We start from the raw sequence: 21,145 nt of genomic DNA, 5'->3' as shown, positions 1-21,145 counted from the left end.
CACTCAGAGCCTGAGGAGCCTGGGGCAGTGGGGGCTCCCTTCCCTCTCCTGAGGGAGATGGGAGGAAAGGAAAATTTGTGTCATCCCCACCCCGGAGGAAATGAGAACACGGCAGAGACTCTGAGAACTCCTTTAATTGCTGTTAACTGCAAGTCTGTAAAAGGTTTGGAGAAAGTCATTGTTACAAAACTACCAGCTGTTAGAATTGTTCCTGGTTTGTCACCCCAGCTAGAAAAGGCTCAGGGAGATGCGGAATAGTTCAAGAACAGAGAATATTGCACAACCAACCCCACGGTTAATTCCACTAAAAGAAGGAAAGAAAGTGACACAGATGCTGCACCCTCGAGCTCTGCTGTGGGATCAGCTGGGGCTCACAGCAGCCCCAGGTCCCCACTGGTGTCCCCTGTGTCCCCTGCCCACCACAATCCCAGCCAGGACAAGGAGAGGCTCTGCTGGACCCAGGGCATTGGCAGGACAGGGATGCTCCCAGCAGGAATCGCCCTAAAGAAGGAAAACCCAACCCCAAAACCCCAACTCTTCCAAGAGCACCTCGTTTAGTGCTGTCCAAAGCCAGCAGGAAACCCCCAGGCCTGGAAGGGGCAGGACAAAGGCAGAAAGTGTCACCTCAGCACCCCAAGGGCCAGGGAGGGCACTGTCCCCTGGGGGTAACTGTGCATGAGCAGCATCTCCTGTTGTGACATGAAACTGCCCCAAAAAGGAGTCGTGGGGCTGAAGGGAGTGAAACAAACAGTGCCAGGGGCTGAAGGGAAGGAACCCAAAGCTCGTGGTGGCTGCAGGGGCTGGCACGGGTGGGACAGGGCTCAGATGGGGACACACAACAGGGACACCCCAATTTGGGAGCCTCTGTCCCCCCCAGGATGGCCAAGCTGAGGTTGAAGTGGGGCCAGGTTGGACCTTTGCAAGTGGCCACCAACACTGGGGCTCTGTCCCCAGCTGACCCAAACCAGTGCCACCAACACTGGGGTTCTGTCCCCAGCTGACCCAAACCAGTGCCACCAACACTGGGGTTCTGTCCCCAGCTGACCCAAACCAGTGCCACCAACACTGGGGCTCTGTCCCCAGCTGACCCAAACGAGTGCCACCAACACTGGGGCTCTGTCCCCAGCTGACCCAAACCAGTGCCAGCCCAGCAGTAAGAGCAAGCCAGGAGGATTTTGCTTGGAGAATTTAACTAGAAAGACACAAAACCCAGTGCAGGAAGGTGGTGCAGCTGCAAAAGGGGAGAGCAGCAGGCCTTGGCTCTTCTGGAGAAACTGCTGGAAATGGGAATTTCCATGAGAAAAAGCTTCCAAGACAAAAAGCCAGGCAGAAGCTGAGGGTTTGGCAGGGGGTTTGGCTCCTTCCAGGGTCAAAGCCACGAGCCAAGTGCTTTTTTGTGCAGCACCTCCAGGCCTCAGGCCCTCGCTGGGTGGGAATTGCAGAGCAGCGAGCAGAGCAGGCACAGCCACGTCCAGGAGCCTCTCAGCTGAGGGCTCCACGTGCACACACAAGCAGGGAAGGAGCCAGCTGGCAGCCTGGCAGCACCCAGCACAGCTGGCAGGGCTCTGAGTGCCCAGCTGGCCCCAGGGACCCCTCACTCTGCCTCTTCCCAACACAGCAGGGTCAGTTTTGGCTTGGCCAGTCTCTAGGACCTGTGGAGAAGTCGGGCTCCTGTGTGCCAGTGACCTCCTGCTTCCTCCTCCTGGAGCTGCAGGGGTCACTTGAGTTGCCCCCAGGTTTTTGCAGGAGTGGGAACTCCTGCAGGCTGGGGGTGCAACCCCAGCACAGTCACACACAAAGGAACAGCTGGTCCGAGGTTGGATTCACGTTCGAAGGTGTGGAAATGAGCCTGTGACACACACTGCAAGCAGCTGCTTTATTCCCAGTCTTCCCACTCTTCATCTTCCAGCTGCAAACAAGAGGAAATTCATTTCTGAGCTGGTTTCAACTGTTTGTTTCTGTACCACAACAGATTCCCCCTTGGGACAGCTGCACGCTCACCCCACCAGCCCCTCTCTGCTCATGCAGCACCACCCTGTGTCACCATCACCTTTTCTGAAAAATCCTCTTTGCCCAGGGGTTTCTCCTGGGAAACTGAGAAGCCTCAGAGAGGAATGAAAACAATAATTATCTGCTTGCTGCTCCTGTGTTTTGCTGCTTTGGAATGTGGCCTGGACGTTGTTTACCAACAGGTGAATGCCTGATTGGCTCCATGTGAATTGTTTTTACCTAATGACCAATCACCATCAGCTGTGTCAGACTCTCTGAGTCAGTCACAGCTTTTATTATTCATTCTTAAACTTTCTGATGTCTCCTTTCTCTTTCTTTAGTATAGTTTTAGTATAGCATTCAATATAATAAATATAATAAATAAATATAATATAATGAATATAATGAATATAATATACTATAATGAATATAATATAATATATAATAGAATAAATATAATATAATGGATATAATAAATATCATAGAATAAACATATTACATTATATCATATCCATATATATTTTATTTTATTTATTTTATTAATTATATTATATTAATAAAATAAATGTAATAATTAAAATAATTATAATATAATATAATATAATATAATATAATGTAATATAATATATCAGCCTTCTGAGAACTTGGGAGTCAGATTCTCATCTCTCACCTCGTGCTGGGGACCCTCACAAACACCCCACCCCGAGGGGCTGGTGATGCTTTTGGGGGGCAGTTTTGCCTGCCCTGACTCACCTCCCCAGACATTTCCACCTTGGACAGTGCCAGCTGCACCTCCTCCTCTGTCATGTCCAGATCAAAGTCCTTTTCCCAGTCCTCGCTGATATCCGTGCTGGAGCCTGGAAGCACAAATGTCCCCACTGAGCCACCAGAGCTGGCCCCAAAACCCCGGAATTCCCAGGGCTCAGAGCCTCCACATTGCCAGGATCAGAGATGGGGTGGGCTGAGCCTGCTCCCCTCACAGCCAGGGGTGGGGCACAGCCAGGGGAGAGGTGGGTGCTGGAGGATTTTCTCCTCTGGCCTGGGAGAACTGGGATGTGTCAGGTTCCAGCCACACAGAAAATGCAGGAGATAAGGAATGACAGGAGGGACTTTGATATGGGGACTGTCATTGTCCCAGCAGGGCAGAGAGGAGCAATCACCACATCCCCTCCAGGGAGCTCAGCCTTTCCTGGCAGCCAGGGACCAAGGCCTGGTCTGCTCTGTCACAGACAGATTTTATCCTTTCCTTAGGATTGTTCCTCCTGAGAAGCTGAGAGGCCTCAGGAACAAAATGCAAACAATGGTTATCTGCTGCTGTGGAATGCAACAGGTGCATCTGGGATTGGGCTCATGTGGTTGTTTCTAATTAATGACCAATCACAGCCCAACTGGCTCAGACAGAGAGCCCAAGCCACAAGGCTTTGTTATCATTCTTTCCTATTCTATCCTTAGCCAGCCTTCTGATGAAATCCTGTCTTCTATTCTTTTAGTATAGTTTTGGAGAAAGTCATTGTTACAAAACTACCAGCTGTTAGAATTATTAATATAATATATATCATAATAATATAATAAATAATAGAATATATAATATATTTTTATATTTATATATATTAGTATATAATATATATAATAAATAATATTCATAAATATAGAATATTTATGATACATAATATATCATAAAACAATAAATCAAGCCTTCTGAACCATGGAGTCAGATCCTCATCTCTTCCCTCATCCCCTGTGAACACTGTCCCACTGCTCAGCCAGCAGATCACTGATTTCTTTCCCTTTCCTCTCCCTCAGCACCATAAGCCCAGAGCTTTCCCCAGGAGCCCTCCCAGGGGTTTCCCAGCCCCACACAAACCTTTCTTGCCGTTGTTGGAGGGGGTGGATTTGCCACTGTCCGAGTTGAGCTCGAAGACTCTCAGATCTGTGGGTCCTTCCTCCCTCAGAGTCTCTGTCCTGCCCTGCCCTTTGCTCTCCAGCTCTCTGAGCTCCGTTCCAGCTGCCAGCTCCGAGGATGCTGCTGATGGCTGGGCAGGTGCACAAGGCTGAGCAGCTTCTGGGGGCTTTGGCAGGGAGCTCTGCTCCTCCAAGGTGGCCTCCTGCAGCCTCTGGGAGAGGGGCAGGGCTGGAGCTGCAGTCTGTGGCTGGGTGGCAGGCACAGGGGCAGGGTTTGCAATCTGAGTCACAAGGGACACGCTCTCGCTGCTCTCCGAGGGGCTCTGCTCCCCTGGCACCAGCTCTGGGGGCAGCACAGCCCAGCTCTCCCCACAGGGAGCCTTGGGGGCAGCAGCCTGGTGTCCCTCTGAGCTGGGTGCTTTCTGTGCTGCTCCTGGAAATGTGATGTTTGCACAAGGCAGGGGGGACATCCCCAAGAACTCCTCTGTAGGGAGGCAGAAGAGAAGTGAGAGATGTTTCAGGAAGGGCAGCAGCAGCTGGGCTGGGAGCTGGATTTCACAGAACCACAGCATGTCCTGAGCTGGATTTTACAGAACCACAGCATGTCCTGAGCTGGATTTTACAGAACCACAGCATGCCCTGAGCTGGATTTCACAGAACCACAGCATGCCCTGAGCTGGATTTTACAGAACCACAGAATGTTCTAAAGCTGGATTTCACAGAATCACAGAATGTTCTAAAGCTGGATTTCACAGAATCACAGAACATCCTGAGCTGGATTTCACAGAATCACAGAACATCCTGAGCTGGATTTCACAGAACCACAGCATGTCCTAAGCTGGATTTCACAGAACCACAGAATGCCCTGAGCTGGATTTAACAGAACCACAGAATGTCCTGAGCTGGATTTCACAGAATTACAGAATGTCCTGAGCTGGATTTCACAGAATTACAGAATGTCCTGAGCTGGATTTCACAGAACCACAGAATGCCCTGAGCTGGATTTCACAGAATCACAGAATGCCCTGAGCTGGATTTCTCAGAATCACAGAATGCCCTGAGCTGGATTTCACAGAATGCCCTGAGCTGGATTTCACAGAATCACAGAATGCCCTGAGCTGGATTTCACAGAATCACAGAACATCCTGAGCTGGGAGGGACCCACAGGGATCACCCAGTCCAAGCCCTGGCCCTGCACAGACATCCCAAAAATCCCACCCTGGGCATTCCTGAGAGCCTTGTCCTGGAGCTGTGCCAGCTGTGGGGCCGTGCCCATTCCCTGGGGAGCCTGGGCAGTGCCCAGCACCCTCTGGGGGGAGAACATTTCCTGATTTCCAACCTCAACCACCCTGACACAGCTCCAGAAATTCCCTCAGATCCCACCACTGGCCACAGAGCAGAGATCAGAGCTGCCCCTTCACTGCCCACTGTGATTTGTGGCAGTGAGGAGGAGCCACCACCCCATGAAAGCCCCAAAACCTGTCCCACCTTCATCCTCCTCCCAGCCTGGCTCCTCTTGCTGCATGCTCTGCTCTGCTCGCTGCTTCAGAGCCTCCCTCCGGGCTTCATCCTGCAGGAATCCAACACAGCAGCTGCTCACATGCCCAGCCCCTTTCCTCCCCCAGGCATTTCAGCTTCACTGACTCCAAGGCTCAGCCCAGATCCCAGTTTGCCCAGGAAAAGCCCCCCAGGGACCCCCCCAGCCTGACCCACCTGCTCCAGGCGATGCAGTTTGTAAAAATAGCGCTGCCAGAACTCCAAGTGGGAAACAGCCACAGGGACCTGAGAAAGGGATCAGGGAAAGGGATGAGCCCCTCAGAGGGAGAGCTGTGCCCCTCAGAGGGAGAGCTGTGCCCCTCTATCCTCCCAAACCTTGCAGCTCCCATTTTATTCCATCCATTTTTCCATAGTTTCCACTCCAGCTGCAGGGCACAAACAGCTCAGGGCTTTCCTGCAGCATTCCCCACGTCAGGAGTTGCCCAGGCAGGGTCTCACCATTTTGGTGTAGAGTGCCCTGATGGAAGGGCTGGTGGCCAGCAGCTCTGCAATCTCCCCTTTCTTCTCCTCCAGGCTGAACTGAGCCAGCCAGGCCTCCAGCAGCTCAGCAGGGCCTGTTTGGGACAAGCACAGGGATAAGAATCCTTGAGTTTGGGGAGGTTTCACTGGAGGTGCTGGGGCACAGGAGGAGGGAGACACAGGGCTCAGAAATGCTCTGCCAGCTCAAGGCCCAGGTTAAACTGGGCTAGGAAATTCAGCCTAAGCTGGTCCTTGAGCTCTTCTGCAGCCAAGCCCTGCTGGCCAAAGGCTTCAGGGAATTCCAGCTGGCCCCCAAACCCCCAAGGGCAGCACCCTGGAGCCCCCGAAAACCCCAAGGGCAGCACCCTGGAGCCCCTGAACCCCCTAGGGCAGCACCCTGGACCCCCAAACCCCCTAGGGCAGCACCCTGGACCTCCTGAACCCCTTAGGGCAGCACCCTGGAGCCCCTGAAAACCCCAAGGGCAGCCCCCTGAACCCCCCATACCATCGGGCTCGTTGCAGTAGGTGGCTGGGTCGGACTGGAGGCTGTAGAGACGGGCCTGGAGGGGACACACAGGGACAGCTGTGAGGGGAGGGACAGCAGCAGGGCCAGGGGGAGGGCTCAGGGTGCCACACTGACCTTGGCACTGTCGTAGGGCTCAGTGGTACCTGAGGGCGTTGCCATCAGGGTGATAACGTCACAGTCAATGGTCTTGTCCGGAGAGGGAGCGAAGGTGTCCGAGATGACCCCCAGGAAGTCAGAGAGGCCCTTCCTCACCTTCTCAGTGGCACCTGAGCCTTCTGCCCTCTTCAAGGGAAGAGGCAGCACAGGGTCAGTAACATCCCAGGATTTATGGGTAAGATCCTTAAGGAAGCAGGATCTGCCCCCTCAGGAAGGGTGAGGTGGGAGGCACCTGAGGGGAACTGAGGAACTGAGCTGAGGCTTTGTGGGGGAAGCACAGCCAGGTTTGGGGCTTTGTGGGGGAAGCACAGCCAGGTTTGGGGCTTTGTGGGGGAAGCACAGCCAGGTTTGGGGCTTTGTGGGGGAAGCACAGCCAGGTTTGGGGCTTTGTGGGGGAAGCACAGCCAGGTTTGGGGCTGCCTGGTGTGGGGTGGGGCTGTCCCAGCAGCAGCTGTGCAGGGCTGAGGCTCACAGCTCGTGTGGAGAGCCTGTGTCCCCCTACAGTGACACTGCCAGTGTCCCTCCCACAGTGACACTGCCAGTGTCCCTCCCACAGTGACAGCACCAGTGTCCCCCTACAGTGACACTGCCAGTGTCCCTCCCACAGTGACAGCACCTGTGTCCCCCTACAGTGACACTGCCAGTGTCCCCCCTACAGTGACACTGCCAGTGTTCCCCTGCTCAGCACGGTGGAGAGGGAACCACGAGGGTGACAGGAAAAGGGGGAAGGGCTTTAATCTGTAGGAAGTGGGGTTAGATGGGATACTGGGAAGAAATCCTTCCCTGTGAGGGCACTGGGATGGAATTCCCAGAGAAGCTGTGACTGTGCCATGCCTGGAGTTATCCCAGAGGGGGTTTGGAGCAGCCTGGGAGGGTGGAAGGTGTCCCTGCCCACGGCAGGGGTGGCACTGGGTGCTGCTGAAGCTCTCCCAGCCCCTACTCACTGCCAGCCTGTCCTTGACCACACTGGCCGTGGCAGCGATGGTGCAGGCGGTGTCGTGCTGCACCACCTGGGTGAACTCAGCCAGGTCCCTCTTCATGAACTCCAAAGCCTCTGTGGACTGCAAGGAGACAGAAGATGGATTCTCCAGACTTTTGGCTCCCCAACAAAGCTGGGATTGCTCCCAGCACGTTACAAAAATTCAGGTGGGAGAGTTTAGCCCAGATGAACCCTCACCCCAACCTGGGCAATGCATAAAACCAGAATAACCTGAACAGCAACAGCATCTGCTCTGCCCAAAACACATTCCAGGAGGCTCTAAAGCCAAGACTAGGAAAAACACAGGCTGGGAGAAGCCTGGGTTTAAGTTTTGTGTCTAATTAACCCAGGCAATGCTGTCACAGCAGGAAGTTACACACCACAGAGCCATGCTGGAAGCACAACCCCCCTGCTCAGAGGGTGATTCCCACATGACAGAGCCCAGCATGACCCAGTGTTTGCTCGATCCACAGCAAATCCATCCCAATCCCACTTCGGGGAGACCCTCCCGGAGCCTCACTGGGCTCCCGGGGCTGGCCCCGCCCTCCCGCTCCTGGCGGCTCCCAGAGGTTCCTGGCTGTTCCCGGGGGCTCCCGGCAGCTCCCACCGGTTCTCACCTTCTCCTTGACGGCCTGGTAGCTCTGCTGGAGCCAGCTCCGCCACCAGCCGCCATCCTCCCTGCGCGGGAAAGGCACGGGGTCAGCACACGGCCACACACAGAGCCCGACCCCAAACCGGGATCCCAGAACGAGCTCCAAGACCCAGATCCCAAATCCCATATCCTGACCCCAGATTCAGATGCTATATTTTGATCCCAGACCCAAATCCCAACCCCATACACAGATCCCAGAGCACAGATCCAGATGCCAACCCCAGCTTCAGACCCTGACCCCAGATCCCAACCCCAGACTCCAATCCCACATCCTGACCCCAGATTCCAAACCTAGACCCAGATCCCCACCCCGACCCCAGATCCCAAATCCCAGCCCAAATTCAGACCCCAACCCCAGATTCCAACCCCAGATTCCATCCCCAACCCCAGATCCAGATCCCCGATTCTGACTCCTAACCCAAATGCAGACCCCAACCACACATTCTATCCCCAGACCCTGATCCCGGATCCCAACCCCAGACCCAGATCCAGACCCCAACCGCAGATCAGACCCCAACCCCAAGTTCCAACCCCCGATTCCATCCCAGACCCCAGATCCAGACCCCAACCCAAAACTCCAACCCCAGATTCCAAGCCCCGATTCCATCCCAGACCCCAGATCCAGACCCCTACCCAAAACTCCAACCCCAGATTCCAAGCCCCGATTCCATCCCAGACCCCGGTCCCAGCTCCCACCCCCCAGACCCCGGCCCCGCTGTCCGATCCCCTCTCGCCGCCCCCTGCCCATGGGGTCCCTGTCCCGTCCGTGTCCCGTTCCCGTCCCGTTCTCGTTCCCCCCCCGGTCCCGCCGCCCCCCGGCCGTGCCCCGCTCACCCCTCCGCCATCTTGGCGGTGTGACGTCACCAATATTTACCGACCCCTCACCCCGCGGGCCCCGCCCCGGAGCCCGGCCCCTCTGACGTCACTTCCTGCCCCGCCCCGGGGGCGCGGCCCGGGTACGGCGGCCGGGCGGGACCGGGAGCGGGACCGGGAGCGCGGCTGGGCGGAGGTGAGCGATGGGCACCGAGCGCTGCCCGGGGCGGGCGGGGACGCGTTCCGGGGCACCCCGGTACCGGGCAGGGCGGTGCTTACAGCAGGGAGGGCTCCCAGTACCGGGCGATGCCGCCACCGGGAGGTCGGTGCTTGGCGCGGCGGGGGATCCCGGCACCGGGCAGGGTGGCCCTTGGCGTTCTAGGGGATGCCAGTACCGGGCAGGACGGTCCTTGGTGTTCCGGGACATCCGGTGGGTACCGGGCAGGACGGACTCTCGGTACCGGGCGGGATGGTCCATGGCGGGGTGCGGGACCCCCGGTACCGGGCGGGACGGACCTTGATGGGATGCAGGACTGCTGGGACCGGGCAGAGCGGAGACGCGGTACCGGGCAGGAAGGGGCGTGGAACCCCCGGTACCGGGCAGGACGGACCCCAGGGGCCGGGCAGGACGATCCTTTGTGGTGTCCCCGCCTGTCCAGGTGTCCCCGCAGCGCTGGGAAGGAGTGGCAGTGGCGATGTCCCCGCGGTGCCGGTGTCCCCGGGGATGCCGGTGTCTCCCCCTGTCCCGCTGTCCCCCTGTCCCGGTGCTGACTCTCTCTGTCCCCGTGGTCCCCCTGTTCCGTTGTCCCCTGTCTCGGCGCTGACGCTCTCGCTGTCCCCCCTGCCCCGCTGTCCCCCCGTCCCACTGTCCCCCTGCCCCGCTGTCCCCTGTCCTGGCACTGACTCTCCTCTGTCCCTGTTGTCCCCCTGTCCCCCTGTCCTACTGTCCCGGCACTGACTCTCCTGTGTCCCTGCTGTCTCCCTGTCCCGGTTCTGACTCTCCTCTGTCCCCCTGTCCTGCTGTCCCCTGTCCTGGCACTGACTCTCCTCTGTCCCCCTTTTCCCCCATCCCGCTGTCCTCTGTCCTGGCACTGACTCTCCTCCGTCCCTGTTGTCCCCGCTGTCCCCCTGTCCTGCTGTCCCCTGTCCCGGCACTGACTCTCCTCTGTCCCTGCTGTCCCCCTGTCCCTGCTGTCCCCCTGTCCCGATTCTGACTCTCCTCTGTCCCCGCTGTCCCCCTGTCCCGCTGTCCCCTGTCCTGGCACTGACTCTCCTCTGTCCCCCCAGCCATGGAGGTTCAGTCCTACTACACCAAGCTGCTGGGGGAGCTGAACGAGCAGCGCAAGCGGGATTTCTTCTGCGACTGCAGCATCATCGTGGAGGGCAGGATCTTCAAAGCCCACAAGAACATCCTGTTCGCCAACAGCGGCTACTTCCGAGCGCTGCTCATCCACTACATCCAGGACAGCGGGCGCCACAGCACGGCCTCGCTGGACATCGTCACCTCCGAGGCTTTCTCCGTCATCCTGGATTTCCTCTACTCGGGGAAGCTGGATCTGTGCGGGGACAACGTCATCGAGGTGATGTCGGCCGCCAGCTACCTGCAGATGACTGACGTGGTCAACTTCTGCAAGAGCTACATCAGGTCCTCGCTGGACATCTGCAGGAAGATGGAGAGGGAGGCTGTGGTGTTCTACCAGGCTGACAGCGGCAGCTCGGCCAGGGAGGGCCCCTCCGCGGGCTCCAAGGGCGCTGCCTCCGTGTCCTCCATGCAGGAGAAGGTTCTGGAATGCCAGAGGGACCCTCCCTGCGGGGACTGCAGTGGCTGTCACCCCCTGGAGGTGGCGGCCAGGGACCCTCAGAGCAGTGGCTCCCCCGATGGCTGCAGGAGGGTGGAACCCAAGGTGGAGTTTGACCCTGAGCCCGCGGCCGCGGCGGCGCTGGAGCCCATGGAAGAGGGGCAGCCCCTGGAGCTGGCCTGCAATAATTTGCACATGAAGCAGTTCCTGGAGGCTCTGCTGCGCAACAGCTCGGCCCCGAGGAAGGAGGACGTGGTGCATCACTTGGTCCGGGGATTTGAGGGTAGGGCTGAGGATGCTGGAGTGCCCATGAGCTCCATGGTGGACATTCACAGCGACTGGTATGGTGAGGACACAGGTGAGAGGACTCAGGGGTGCAGGGCAGCAGGGAACAGCTTTGTTGGGCTCTTTTTGTTACTCTTGTCCAAGAATATTTTGCTGAATTTTTGGCACGGTGAAATAAACTCTTGTTGTGCACTTTGAAAGCAGCTGTACTTGTTTGTTTGGTGCAGCCCGTGGCAGGTGAGTATTGCTGACAGCTCTGCAGCTCCCAAATCACCCCAGCCTTCACTTGGGGTGATTCTTCTTTCATGAACAGACTCACTGGGACCTCGATGAATGTTTTTAAAGAGGATTTTTCCCTCCTGATGGTCATAAGGAGCAATCCAGCAGGAGCTGAGCTGCCACAGGAGGGATCTGCTGCAGGACCTGGTGCAGCAGGAGGAGCTCATCCCATCCCAGCTCCTGCCAGTGCTGCTCTGTTTGCAGCTTCAGAGGGCAGGAATCAGTTTTATCCAACACTGAGGGACTCCTGCAAGTCCTTCAGGAGCACTGAAAGCTTTCAATTCTCTGGCATGGCATAAAAATGAGGCTTTTTTCACTTTCCAGCTGCCCCGAGCCCAGCACCAGCTGGAATATCTCAGGAATATTTCCTGGCAGCACTCTCAGGAAAACCATGCCCATGTGCATTTCTCCTGATGTGGACAATAAAGATTTGGGCATTTTATCTGGTTTTTCATAAGTGCCTTGTCCAAACAGCTTTGTGAGGACAGGAGCTGGCTCTGACAGACTGTTGAGTGCCACAGGTGCTGAGGATGTGACAAATGCCACAGGGCTGGCACTGACTGTAGCCAGCAAATTTATTTTCCTGTCATCTGCAGCTCAAGCTGCCTGTGTGACTTTAAAGCCAATAAAAGTGACAAATCCTCTCAAGCAGGGCACTGATAAAATCACAACTGCAGGTTTACTCTCAGAGCAGGGCTGTCACCACTCACGCTGCTGCTTTTTGATGTGTGCCAAGGCAAGAACATCCAACACACAAATTTCACTTCTCTTTTTCCTCTCTCAACATCTCCAGGCTGTTCATGAGTCATTAAAAGGGAAATGCTTCCAGAGTTTGATAGGGAACATCAGGAGTCCTGACAGTGTATCAGAAATGTTGGTGAGAGATGGGGTTTGAGTAGGAGTGAGGGAAAAGAAACCAAACCTTCCATTCCTTCTGTTTCTGTGCTAAAACAGGACTTGGTAGCAGTGAGGAGAGTGGGAGTTTCTCAGCTTTCAGTGGTGCTGCTGCCTCAGCTTCTTCACAAGGCACCAGAAATGAGAAATACAAACTCCTGATAAAAGAATGGTGCACTCAGGTTAAGAGATGAGATAAATTTCACTTTTTTTCAAGTTTCCATCTCTGTTCCAGTCATCCCTCACAGCAGAAGGAGGGAAAACTGGCACCTGTAGAGCACTGGAAGCAAAGCAGGACTAAGAACTGGGTTTAAATGAAGCTCTAAATGCCCAGCAGGGATTTGCAATCCCTTGGGAAGCTCCAAGACTCTCACTCACATCATTGATACCAGACACGCTTTTTTTGATAGTGAGTTGGGTAAACCTTAATGCAGAGGGTGCTCTGCAGTCTCACCTGCTTGACACACAAAACATTTCCCTCAGTCAGGGCCTGGAACAGGGAAAATGAATCCTTTGGCATCACATCTCCACCTTTCTGCTGGAAGGGAAGCTGGTGCTGAAAAACTTGGCAGTGCCCACCTTTCTGTAAAATGGGATCTTCAAATTGAATTCTGTTCTTGCACCTGACTCCATAAATTGTGTATTACTTGTGGTTTGGTTTTTGGAACAGTAAAATATTGTCAGGAAATATATTGGAGTCCTTCACCTCGTTATTCCTAACAGGAAAGGAGTGGAAACAGAGTCATATTTTCATACCTAAATATGAAAGAACATGGCCAAAATGTGCTCTTTCTGCCTGCAGCTTGTGTTTAAGGTTTTAGTTTCTGATGGTAATGGTTTAATAATTTAAAAAAAAAAGGAATAGCCAAAATGTGCTCTTTCTGCCTGCAGTTTGTGTTTAAGGTTTTAGTTTCTGATGCTAATGGTTTAATAATTTTTAAAAAAAAGGAATAGCCAAAATGTGCTCTTTCTGCCTGCAGTTTGTGTTTAAGGTTTTAGTTTCTGATGCTAATAGTTTAATAATTTTTAAAAAAAGGAAGTGGCTGAGATGGAGCAGAGACCCCACTTGACTAGAAGCAGATTATTGGTACTTAACTAAAAGGCTTCCTAAATTTAAATGAATGTTTTGCTGCCTTGAGCAACAGACAGGCTGATTTTCCAGGGCACTGCAGCTGCATGAATTCTGCACTGGCACAGCCGAGGAACCCCCAGGTGAGGGAAAACGCGGTTCCCAGCTCAGGTTTGCAGCGAGCAGCAGCGCGAGGAGCCTGAGCAGCAGCCTCTCAGCGGGCACCCGAGCTCACAGCCTGTGTTTTGTCCCCAAGGTGACGTGCTGGTGGTGCCCATCAAGCTGCACAAGTGCCCCTTCTGCCCCTACACGGCCAAGCAGAAGGGGATCCTGAAGCGCCACATCCGCTCGCACACCGGGGAGCGGCCGTACCCCTGCGAGACCTGCGGGAAGCGCTTCACCCGCCAGGAGCACCTGCGCAGCCACGCCCTCAGCGTGAGTCCCGCCACGCCCTGCGAGACCTGCAGGGTTAGGGGGGCACGGGCCCGGGGGGCTGCCCCGGGGCTTAGGATTTGCAGTTCTTTAGTGGGTGGGTCTGGGGTTCCTGTTAGGGGTGGTTATGGGAATTGCGAGGTGGCCCGAAGTCTGGGAAGTGATTGGCATCTGAGTCGAGGCTTTGGGATGCTGAACACTGGCCTCATTAAAACGATATTATAGGACATTACAGCTGTGCTAAAGAGAGATACTGTACTATACTATACTATTTTATACTATACTATTTTATACTATACTATTTTATACTATGCTATACTATTTTATACTATGCTACACTATGATATACTATTTTATACTAATCTATACTATTCTATTCTATAACTATATTAGTACTATACTATTACTATTTTATACTGTACTATAGTACACTACACTGTATACTATTCTGTACTATTCTATTCTATACCATATCATACCATACTATTCTATTACTATATTAGTACTGTACCATTACTATTTTATACTATACTATAGTACACTACACTGTATACTATTCTGTACTATTCTATTCTATACTACACTATATACTATTCTATATTATACCATACTATACCATATTATTCTGTTCTATACTATACTACACTATGATGTACTATTTTATACTAATCTATACTATTCTATTCTATTCTATACCATATCATACCCTACTATTCTATTACTATACTAGTACTATACTATTACTATTTTATACTATACTGTGCTGTACTGCACTACACTGTATACTATTCTATACTATTCTATTCTATACTAATCTATATACTATTCTATATTATACCATACTATACCATACTATTCTGTTCTATACTATACTATTCTATGCTATACTACACTATGCTATACTGTCCTATAGTATACTATACTATTACTATACTATACTATTACTAGACTATGTTATTTAATACTAGACTATACTATTGCTATACTATACTATTACTATACTATACTATTACTAGACTATGTTATTTAATAATATACTATTACTATACTATACTATGCTACACTACACTACACTATATACTGTACCATACTATTCTATACTATACTACACTAGATACTATACTGTACCTATTACTATTACTATTTTGTACTATACTATGCTATGCATTTTATCTTCCCCATCTGTTAGATACAGTTTCAGGAAGGAATTCTGCCCTGTGAGGGTGGTGAAGGTGTGGATTCCTCATTTCTGGAAGCATCCCAGGCCAGGTTGGACGGGACTTGGAGCAACCTGGAATTGTGGAAGGTGTCCATGGGCTGGACAAGCTCTAAGATCCTTCCAACCCAAACCATTCCATGATTGCTACACTTGGGTAGCCCAGAATCAGGATGGGACTCCTTTAGCTGAAGCGTGGCTGTTTTCCTGTTGTGGCAATCTCTCCAAAGCAGCAAATTTCCTTTTTTTTTCTTCTCCAAATTTGCTGTTTTCCCTGCAGGTCCATCGCTCCAACAAGCCCATCATCTGCAAGGGCTGCAGGAGGACCTTCACCAACAGCCTGTCCCAGGGGCTGCGGCGCTTCGGGCTCTGTGACAGCTGCACCTGTGTCACCACCACCCACGAGGACTCCCTGCCCATCAACCTCAGCCTGGTGGAAACGGCCTCAGAAGGGCAGGAAAAAGGAGATGCTGACAATGATTGGCCCATCTACGTGGAGTCTGGAGAGGAAAATGACCCAGCTGAGGATGATGATGGCGATGACAAGCAGGAAATCCACCGCAGTTTGTCAGACAGAGAGACTTTGATGTAGCAGTGAGAGGAGAGGGGGAGCACTGAGAGGTTCCCTGGCAGTGTCTGTGACAGAAAACTGCACATTTGCTCAATCAGTGACACTGTGCTGGTTTTTATTATTCTGGGTTTTAATTCAATTGTGAGGAGAACTGGATTTTTTGATACTTTTTAGGTTTTCAGTGCTGTGCACCAGAAATCTGTGAAGGATCTCCAGTCTGGGGCTCACAGAAGTTGGACTTGAGCAGTTTCTCTGCCTGCTGGTTTGGGGTTTGCAGGTGGAACACCTCTGGGTTGTTTTGGGGACAGGTTTTTTTCAAATAATGAGTCATGGTCCTTAATCCCTGATCTGGAAGGGACACCACCTTTCCTCTGAAGATGACATAAAATGTGGTTTACATCTCTTACCTTGGGACTTTTCCAAGCTAATCTGTGATTCTTCTGTCTTAGGACAGTGTTAGCTAAATGATGAACCATAAATGTTTGCTGAGACTGGGTTTGACCTGGAAACCAGGGCAGAAAAACCAGGATAACAAGAAAAACCCCACGAAAATATGCTGCTGCTGAAAGGATAGACAGGAAGAATCCATCTGTTTCATGTAATTAATTGCAATAATTTATAGATCAAGCTTTTCTTTCTGAATTTTTACTGCATCTTCCTCTCCTGAGAGCTCAGGCTGTACATCTTCAGCTGTGTCTTTAATGTCACTCAGAATTCAGTAGTCTTGGCTTAAATATTAAGCACAAATAATGGTGTTTTAGTGGCCAGGACCAAGAGAAAAGCCCAAATTCTTTTCAGCTTTTTACAATAGGAGTTAAAAGCTGTCAGGCAGGTTCCTTGGGAATTCTGACTGTGGCAGATTGAATAACCAGACCCACACCTGGTGTAGCTGAGGAGCAGTGAAATATCTGAGCTATGCTATAAAAGAGCTCTGGATGCTCTTTTGGAATAATTTTCTTCCTTTTTTTCCTGTAATTTCTTTTCAAATTCAGGGATCCTCTCATGACTTATGTTTGGTGATTTTATCCAATATTTGTTTTTTTTTAAAAAACCTCCACTGTGGACCTCCTGTTTCTTCGCTGGGGCAGCTAAAGCTTTACAAAGGAGGTGAGATTTTGTCACCTTTCCAGCAGCAAGTTTTTTAGAGCTCTGAAAACTCAGGCTGGGAAGCTTTAGAAGAAAACCCAGCACCACCAGAAAGCCTGTTAGCTTAGGGGCGACCTCCTGTTCCCTGACAAAGGGACAAAACTGAAATATACTGTGAAATAAGACTGTTAATGCTCCTTCACTCTGCTGTTCCTAAGTGTTTCACGAAAAGGCAAATTTGATGAGTCTTTTTTGGCTGGAGCAGAATTTTTTTTAGACAGATTTGGCTGACAAAGAGTGAGCAGTTCCTCCCACTTGGTGCTGTTTCCTGAGGGGTTTTGGTGTAAAGATTTTCCACTTGGCAAACCTAAAAGACCCAAGAGCCTTTTGATTTAACCAGGGTTTGTTCTGCATACCTCGTGCTTTTCTTGTCCGCGTTGAAAAAGAACAATTCAGCTTCTGGTGAAACTGCCCCACTGTCATGTCAGGTTTATTTGTGAGAGGTGATTCTGCTCTCACAAGTGCAGCCAAGGGTTCCTTGCCACACCAGGTAGGATGAGGAAGGAAGAATCAAAGTTGTTTTTAAAGAATTCTCTTTATTGGTGGCTGCTGCAAAGAGCAGAAGGTGAAGAGATTTCTTTTGGAGTGGTGTGGTCCGAGTTCTTGATGAGTGTCACTACGTAATTGCTGGCTTTATTCTCTGTCCCTTAATTTGGGTGATTTTCAGTCATTCCTGTTCCAGATCAGCTGGAAATTTGAGTTTGTAGGAGCTGGAGCACGGGACAAGACCTTTACAGAATTCCCTGCTCTAGAGCCCCTGGTTTGGTCAATCTGAATTAAGGGACATTGAAGGGACAGCCCGTGGAGGTGCCACCTTTGGAGTGGAGCTCCTCTGAAATTCCTGCTGTGCTTTTGGCTCCTTGGAGCTCTTGAGCAAAGTGTGGGGTTTGTAAACCTTGCTGGGATGTTTGGAAAAGCACCTTCCAGCCTCCCAGGGCTCGTCTTTTGGACCGCTGGATTTTTGCTGAGTCCACCCAAAACCACAGGGCGATAAAGGTGATAAAGGAGGGACTTTCTGCCTTGAGAGCCATGGATAAATCTGATTTTTTTTTTTTTTTTGGGGGGGAGACTCACTGATGGAAGTGGGGCAGGAATGTAAATAGGGATCAAATGAATATTTAGAATCATGGAAGATTCCACCTCATTGTAAATACTGGTAGAAGCCACAAGACCTGGAGTATGGACTGAGCTGCTCCCGGCTCGTGCTCCACAAGGCTGGGAAGCTCCTGGTGTGGCTGAACTCTGCTGACTGAGCCTGTGGAGACACTTGGAGCAGGGAAAAGGAACCCTTTGGAAGCTGCAGGAATGGCTGCAGAGACTTTCTCCTCCACCCTGCTGTCTTTGCTCTTCGAGATTGTCCTTGTGTGTTTGTGCCTAGGGAATGGAGCTGTCAGGGGGCCGGGGCGGGCGGGGGGAGCATTTTCCACAGGGAAATTTCCACCAAACTCGGTGGTTCCTGTTCAATTGTCATTTTGTGCTGCTTTGTTTTTGTTTTCTGTGGAGTCTTTTCAGCCTTTGGATGTAGAAGAGGATGGAGTTTATTTATCCACATGCTTGTGACCGGGGTGTTCATGTAAATCCGTTTTTGCTTGTGCTTTCCACTTCGTTTGCTGGATGTTTTTTCCTGAAATCTTCCATTTGTAGATCCAGCCTCTACAAGCTTTGAGAAAATGATGTTGGCTGTTTAAAAAAAAAAAAAACAAACAAAAAACCTTCCTGTGGTGCTTGATGAAGAATCAAAAATCATCTTTTTAGGGGAGTTATTTCTAATAGAATCTCTTTCTCAAAGGTTTTTAAAGGCCGTGAAGATGACATATCTTAAAACTTAGCTCGTTGTACTTGACTTTGTTTAGGAATACACATTTTAATGTATTTTTGCACAGAAATGCACTGTATTTCACTGAAGGAATACATGCTGCACTGGTGTTTGTAGTGCATTTAACCTCTTGGTGCAAAGCCCTTGTAAATCTTCCAAATGTGGTCGTTGAATTTCCTGATGTTTTGTAAGACAGTTTCATAACTGAAGTCCTTTAGTCCAGTAACAATGACAAATTCTTATAAACTGACCCTTATTTGTGGAAGTGACTGAACTATATTTGTGGATCTTGGAGCATTCTGGAGTTTTTTTGATTGTCTAGAAAATAAAACTCTCTGAGAGGGTTGCTTTGATTTTTTTTACCGTTCAAATGTTGACTGAGTAAACCTGAGAGTGTCTAGATTGAGGCTCACCTTTCAATTTCTGGCATTAAAATGAAATAATTCATGTTTCCATTTCATTAATTTGGTTTAAAAATCAACATATCAATTTTTGGGGACAGCTGGATTGCAAGAAAAATAAGGATTTTGGAAGGAAAGGACTAAAAGGATTCTGTTCACTTAAACCCCAGCCAAGTGAGATTTTTAGAAAATATTTTATTTTATTAATTTTTTAAACAGTCTTTGTAGTTTTATGTTAATTCAACTTTTTCAACTTCTCATTTTTCAAGCTGGGAAGCAGACACTGATCCTAGTTAGAAGGAGATGCATGTGGGGAGGACAACATCCCAAATATCCTTTCCAGAAAATTTTAAATTATATTGAATATTTGACCAAAAAAAAATCTCGCTGCAAGCAGACAATTTTTCCTTTTTTCTTTCCATGGAAGATGTGAGACACTGAAGAACTCGAGAGGGGATGAGGGTGGTAATCTCCACCCTTGGTGAAAAGGATTTTTTGTGGGGGAAGGAGGAGGAGAGCAGGGCTCAGAGGGTGTCAGAGAAGTCGGGAAGGATTTGGGGAGGATTTGGGAATTGTTTGGGTCCAGCCCTAAGCCATCGAGGTGAGCTGTATGCAAACGTGGGGCATTTGGGTGTTCCAGGAAAGTGGGTGAGATAAGAGCTTGACGAGGCTTTAATTGTGCTGCTGGAACAGGATTAGGATTTGGGCTTCCACCGAATCTCAGGCTTTTCCTAAACTGGACGTTGCTGCTGCCGGGGGAAGGTTCCTCCCTGGACCGGGGGTTTAGGGCAGGACATTCTGATTTCCTGCTCATTCTGAGAAAGGAAGAGATCCCCTGCTACTCCACGGGTTTGTACTCAGAGATTTGGGGTTGTGCTGGGACACAGAGGTGGAGCTCAAACCCTGCGTGATTCAGCTCTCCTGGTTTGGTCCTTGGCAAAGCTGAGGACAGGAACGATGATACAAATGAAGAAAACCCAAATCCAAGCGGGCAGTGATGACATGAAAATTGAAATCTCATTCCTAATTCATTTCTAGGCTTTGAACAGTTCCTTCAGTTGTTCTAGTATAGGCTCTTGAGTTTTCCTTGGCAAAAAATATCCCTGGATAATTAAAGTTAGAAGATGCACCCCTCACTGAAGGCTGTGATTCATGAGGAATATTTATTTTGAGGAGAACTGAAATCTTTTAATTGGCGCCACTGTTAATTGAACTATTATAATATATTACACTATACCATGATATATTATTATTGTTAACCCTATTTAGTTACCAAACCCAAAGAGAAGTGCATGTTAATTTTTCTATGAGCAAGAAAGATGTAATTTTTTAGTGTGATTATTCTCTGAAGAGCAGACTCTCTGCACTCTGGCTGTGAGGAGCAGCTCCTTCACCTCCTTCACACAGCTGCCAAGCACATTCCCTCTGGATAAACTCTCCAAACTGCATCTCAAGTGGAACTTTCTCAGCTGAAATTAGCTCTAAAATTTAGAAACACAACCTAAAAAAAAAACAAAACCCTCTCTGATGTCTGGGATTGTTTGGGATGCATTACTGTGCACAACAGGACGAAACCAACCCCACGGATGAGGAAACCAAAGTTTGTTCTGTGGCTGTTCCTGGATCCAGAGCACAGCAGTGAGCAGGAGGTGCTCTGAGGAAAGCACTTGTAGCATCTGTAAAAATTCTAATTAAGCTACTCCAGATAACACTGAAATTTCCCCCCTGTATTTTTTAAATTCTCTTGCCTGTTCCTGGCAGAAGGAGAACCCTCAAGCTCCTGTTGACATTGATACAAAGCCCCAGTGACAGGAGTGAAAGCACCACCCAGGCAAGTCAAACAGAGCAAATACCTCCAGATAATTCTTTTCCAAGGGAAGCTTTCAGCTGATGAAATAATTTGGGCAGAAATGTGGGAAAAAAATATGTAGAATGTTGAGCAACAAGGTGTCCCTGCCCATGGTCTTTAAGGTCCTTTCCAGCCCAAACCATCCTGGGATTCTGTGATTCCGTGTTAAATTAAAAAAGCTGCTACTTACTTGGCTTGACAGGCAAAAATAAACTTTAAAGGAATGAATTCAAGTGGTATTAAAACCTGATACTACAAATAAATGTTCTGGTTTATATATTAAACAATCTGACTGTTTAGTTGATTATATTCTTTATTTCTCAGTGGTAAGAGCTGTGAGAAACTGGGGTGAATT

At 50.3% G+C, this 21,145-nt stretch overlaps 2 protein-coding genes across 2 annotated transcripts; one reads left to right on the top strand and one right to left on the bottom strand.

Annotated features, from left to right (window-relative positions):
• Positions 1-1,862: 1,862 nt before the first annotated feature.
• Positions 1,863-9,142, bottom strand: BSDC1 (BSD domain containing 1). Its single transcript, XM_054648202.2, has 11 exons — positions 9,055-9,142; positions 8,186-8,246; positions 7,534-7,650; positions 6,548-6,715; positions 6,413-6,467; positions 5,887-6,002; positions 5,605-5,673; positions 5,380-5,461; positions 3,854-4,375; positions 2,743-2,846; positions 1,863-1,909 (listed from the first exon to the last, which is right to left on the bottom strand). The coding sequence occupies exons 1-11, from the start codon at positions 9,063-9,065 to the stop codon at positions 1,877-1,879; spliced, it is 1,338 nt and encodes a 445-aa protein (XP_054504177.1). The 5' UTR covers positions 9,066-9,142; the 3' UTR covers positions 1,863-1,876.
• Positions 9,143-18,893, top strand: ZBTB8B (zinc finger and BTB domain containing 8B). Its single transcript, XM_054648356.2, has 4 exons — positions 9,143-9,229; positions 10,321-11,190; positions 13,616-13,794; positions 15,288-18,893. Exons 2-4 carry the CDS (start codon positions 10,323-10,325, stop codon positions 15,597-15,599), a joined length of 1,359 nt encoding a protein of 452 aa, XP_054504331.2. The 5' UTR covers positions 9,143-9,229; positions 10,321-10,322; the 3' UTR covers positions 15,600-18,893.
• The last annotated feature ends 2,252 nt before the right edge of the window (positions 18,894-21,145 follow it).

Source organism: Agelaius phoeniceus, chromosome 22 (genome assembly GCF_051311805.1).
Source record: "Agelaius phoeniceus isolate bAgePho1 chromosome 22, bAgePho1.hap1, whole genome shotgun sequence".
Lineage (NCBI taxonomy): Eukaryota > Metazoa > Chordata > Aves > Passeriformes > Icteridae > Agelaius > Agelaius phoeniceus.
Note: the sequence above shows the minus strand (reverse complement) of the source record. Positions and strands in the feature narration are given on the sequence as shown.